Source organism: Mizuhopecten yessoensis, unplaced genomic scaffold (assembly GCF_002113885.1).
Source record: "Mizuhopecten yessoensis strain PY_sf001 unplaced genomic scaffold, ASM211388v2 hete_36153806, whole genome shotgun sequence".
In the NCBI taxonomy this organism is placed as follows: Eukaryota; Metazoa; Mollusca; class Bivalvia; order Pectinida; family Pectinidae; genus Mizuhopecten; species Mizuhopecten yessoensis.
Genome location: NW_018484964.1, coordinates 1 through 3,975, shown reverse-complemented (window position 1 = coordinate 3,975; position 3,975 = coordinate 1). Strand labels below are relative to the sequence as shown.

General features: G+C 35.6%; 1 protein-coding gene across 1 annotated transcript; it reads left to right on the top strand.

Annotated features, from left to right (window-relative positions):
- Positions 1–560: 560 nt before the first annotated feature.
- On the top strand, positions 561–3,937 carry LOC110444625 (ERI1 exoribonuclease 2-like). Its single transcript, XM_021488990.1, has 2 exons — positions 561–646; positions 1,068–3,937. Exons 1-2 carry the CDS (start codon positions 599–601, stop codon positions 2,235–2,237), a joined length of 1,218 nt encoding a protein of 405 aa, XP_021344665.1. The 5' UTR covers positions 561–598; the 3' UTR covers positions 2,238–3,937.
- The last annotated feature ends 38 nt before the right edge of the window (positions 3,938–3,975 follow it).

Sequence of the window (3,975 nt, the reverse complement as noted above, 5' to 3'; positions counted from 1 at the left end):
TTTGAACACAAACAGGAATTGAAAACTTATTTTGAAAGTTTTTGAAAATTCTGTTTCCTTTGTCAAGCAAAGAGTGCAAATGACCGGTGTCTCAACTGTAAACCACGGAAAACAACTCACTAAGCCACCGTGTGCCGAATCAGTGAAGTCAGCTGTCAAAAATCTTAGACACATTTTGCCCAATTACACTAATACTGCAGGCAGTCAGGGGGACCGGTAACTTGTTTACCTGTTCCGCCCTTTAGTGGATGATAGGAACCATATACATGAATACAGAGTGATGACCTTATGACCTTTGCTCACTGTACATCGCTTTGTCTGGGAAAATCCAATGTCTGTCAAATATAATGTGTCGCCTTTAATATCCAAATTTTGAGTGAAAATACCTCTTTGAATGATGGAGTGCTATGTACTTCAATCAGGTCCCATGCCCCACTTTAATAGGAGTTATTGACCTTTTATACAGAAGTTTGTCTTCAGCGTAAGTTGAGGGGGTGCAGAGCTATGTATATCTTGCAATACATTGCCTTTTTTTAAATGTGTTGCTTTATTTCCAGGTCTGCATGATTCCCGTAACACTGCCCGGCTGGCCTGGAGGATGGCCAAAGATGGATGTGTGTTGAACACCACTAAAAGTCTCCTGCCGGTATGACTGATTACTTATAAACTGTCATGTAAAAAAGTACTGTCTCTAGCCCCAATATTGACTTTTTACTAGTTTTATTATTGAACTTATGGTACCTTTAACATACTTCTTTCATTTCATCTTGTGTAATTTTAGCAATTTTATAATTCCATATCAGCTGACTGGTTTTCTACCGTTGGTACTCTTTTCTGGATTTTACAGTATTTGGAAATTATGTTGAATTGTTCCAGTGTTTTTATTTACGTATATTGATTGATGTGAATTGGATATTAAGATATGTTTTTATTTATAATTATGTATTTGTTTAAAAGTATTTATATTCAATGCATGTTTAACAATAATTTAAATGAATGTGATATGATATCAATGTTTTACAAATAAAGCCTGTTAACCTATAGATTTGTTTGTGGTTTGTTATCAGAGTTTGGAATCGGGTGTTAAGATGGGATTACCAAAAGCAATGCCTGTTGATAGTAGCACAGCTGTAACAAAACTTGTGTCTGGTGAACACCACATTGCTGTCCGGGAGACCCTCCCTGCTGTCCAAGCCTTACACAGTCCCAGTACAAGTCCGTGTAACAAGAGGAGGAAAACAGACACACGTTCATCACCATGTCTTGGTATCTCACATTCCTCACCCACTAGAAAAACCATTATGGCTACAGCTGTTTCTGGTCAAAGGACTGTCAGGAAAACCAGTGACAGTCGAGAAATTGTTACAATGGTCTCCAGTCCAAGGTCTGCTAAATGTAAAATACCTGTTAGGTCCCCAAAGGCTGCAGTGAATAGGAAGCTTCCATCAACAACAAAAATATCCATAGTAGATCAGATTTATAGAGATCCCTCTCACGAGGAAATATCAACAGCGGATCTATTATCCACACCAAATGTTAAAAAACAGCTAAGTACAACTGGTCTTCGATCCAGAGACAATAGCATCACTTGTAATACTCAACATCTGAACCAGACATCCAACAGGAACAGAACAGTATTTCAAACTCCACAGAACTGTAAGACAACAATTCCAAACATTCAGTGTAATGTTTCTGCAAGTAGATCAGTAAAGTTGACTAAGAATCTGTCTATTTCCACCTCGTTCAAAACTCCTAGTCATGTTGGCCACCCTCAATCAAGAACTTCAAACTCTTCTTTGGTGTCACTAGAAAACACAGCAGGACAGAAAAGCTTGACCTCATTCTGTGGTTTTGTAACCCCAACCAATTCCTCCATCAAAACACCAAACAGCACTACCAGTAGTATGAAAGGAACACCGCCTTTATGTGGGTGTGGCAAGCGGTCAAAGAGGCGCATGGCTCAAACACCGGGTCCCAACATGGGCAGATTCTTCTTCACCTGTGGGGCTGGATCACGCCCAAGTAATCCACAAGATAAGAGGAAAGGTTGTGAATTCTTTAAATGGGAATCGACCGTCGGGACACATATAAATTCTAGCTACAGCAGTTCTTACCAAAGCAGTACAAACAGATCTAATACTAGCTTACCATTCAAACAGGTTGGGATGACAAAGGGGTTTCCACAACGCAAAAGTCTGGGTGTGAGATCTGCTGGTCTCCGGCCTCCAATTAGGTGAGAATGTATGCAAACATGGCATATACATTACCAAAAATAGCACATATCAATCTCAGGGAAATTTGGGACTTTTTGTATGGAAACATAAGAATTCATCAGATGTTTACTTGTAAAAATAAGATAATACTATACTTATAATTTCTCCCCTTTATTTTCGATAAGATTACAAGTTTTCTTTACAGTTATAACATCAAACATTTATAGCTTGAATAAAAAATAAATTGAATATGTCTTAGTCATATAGTCAATGCATTCTGTAAAATCTGAAACCTTAAATGAAAACACACATTTTTAATCAAAATTAGTTGTATTTTGACAGTGTAATAAAATGTACAACTATTACAAATAACATAATCAAGGTTATTTGACAGTATCAATTTCTTTCCTTTGAGTAGACATGTGTTTACTTTTCAAGAGTTAATTTTAATCATGCATGAAATGAAACAGTATGCAAGGGTTTTTACGGTATATGCCTTGACGTTTTCCTTGGGGATTTTATAATAAATTGTAATATTTATGATTTTGTGAATAATTGGAATAAGCTTACTATGCTACATTATTTCCCATATTGCCTGTTTTACTGTTCATGTTAAACCTATTAGTGTCTGGGTTGTGTCCACGTGTGGTTTTAATCTATGATAAATGTTCTCCTTGTGTCTGGACACCATGGAATATGTTTGTAGATTATTTAATAATTGATAGCATTATCCGGTTCATCTATAATGACAAACATACAAAGTAAAGGTTGGTCAGTAGAATTTTAATAGAGACCTGTGTTGGTATGGATACAAGAAGTTCTTTTGGCAGCAGTTGATTATTGGCCAATATATTCTCGAGTTGTAGCGATAAAATCACCATTTCTTGCCTCATGGACTTCTGATTTATCCACGTTTGACATACACATGAAAACAGTATATCCACTCAAAAATGTTTGTGAGGCTTGGTAAGGATTCCATATTGTTCTTCACGTTATTTCTGTTGTATAGGAATAAGAAGGATACTTAACAAATCTGCTGGGTTCTGTATGCTGGATGTATCTGTCAGTCTTAGTTGGCGAGATGACAATATGTGGTACATTTTGTAGTATTGTTTGGCCTTCTGCATTGACTTACTGAATTTTTAGTGATTATTTTATGTCATAGAGAGATAAAATTTAAGCAGAACCATTTTACTGTTTTTTTCAGTTGAGTAATACTTGTTAAATTTGACAGTCATCCTGTTTCATTTGTTATTAAATCAGAAAATCGTGATTCATTCACTTTTTAAAATATCGGGTAATCAATTCAGAAGTTCATACAATAATTGTCGAACTGTTTGCGATAGGTCTTACATGAAATGAACCCGTTGTAGTTGATGTTCGTGTTAGCGAATGTCATTGATTTTCAGGAATATATTTTCTTTGTTTAATCTGAACAATTTAATAATCCTGAAAATTGTTATTACACGTACACCAAAAGCATGCGATGGAGCAATTCTGATCCACTCGTGACATTTCTCTAAACTGTTTTTATTTCGTGGCACTTGACATTGAACATCACTTTATGTTAACAGTTGAATTATACGTGAAATAAAGATAAAAATGTTAAATTTGAAAGACATTTTGTTTCTTCGTTTTTTAAATTAAATTTATCTTTTTCTTTGGAGGATAGTAGAATCGTCAAAATTTGAAATCAATCCACAATCACGCTAAAAGAGATATCTTCAATAAGATTCATCAGTTTGGAAATATGTGATATCAA

What these genes read in the sequence shown, in the direction of transcription:
- LOC110444625 (XM_021488990.1), top strand. Translation starts at nt 599, where the DNA reads ATGGCCAAAGATGGATGTGTGTTGAACACCACTAAAAGTCTCCTGCCG. An exon ending in CCACTAAAAGTCTCCTGCCG is followed by an intron (nt 647 to 1,067) that starts GTATGACTGATT and finishes GTTTGTTATCAG; the next exon opens with AGTTTGGAATCGGGTGTTAA.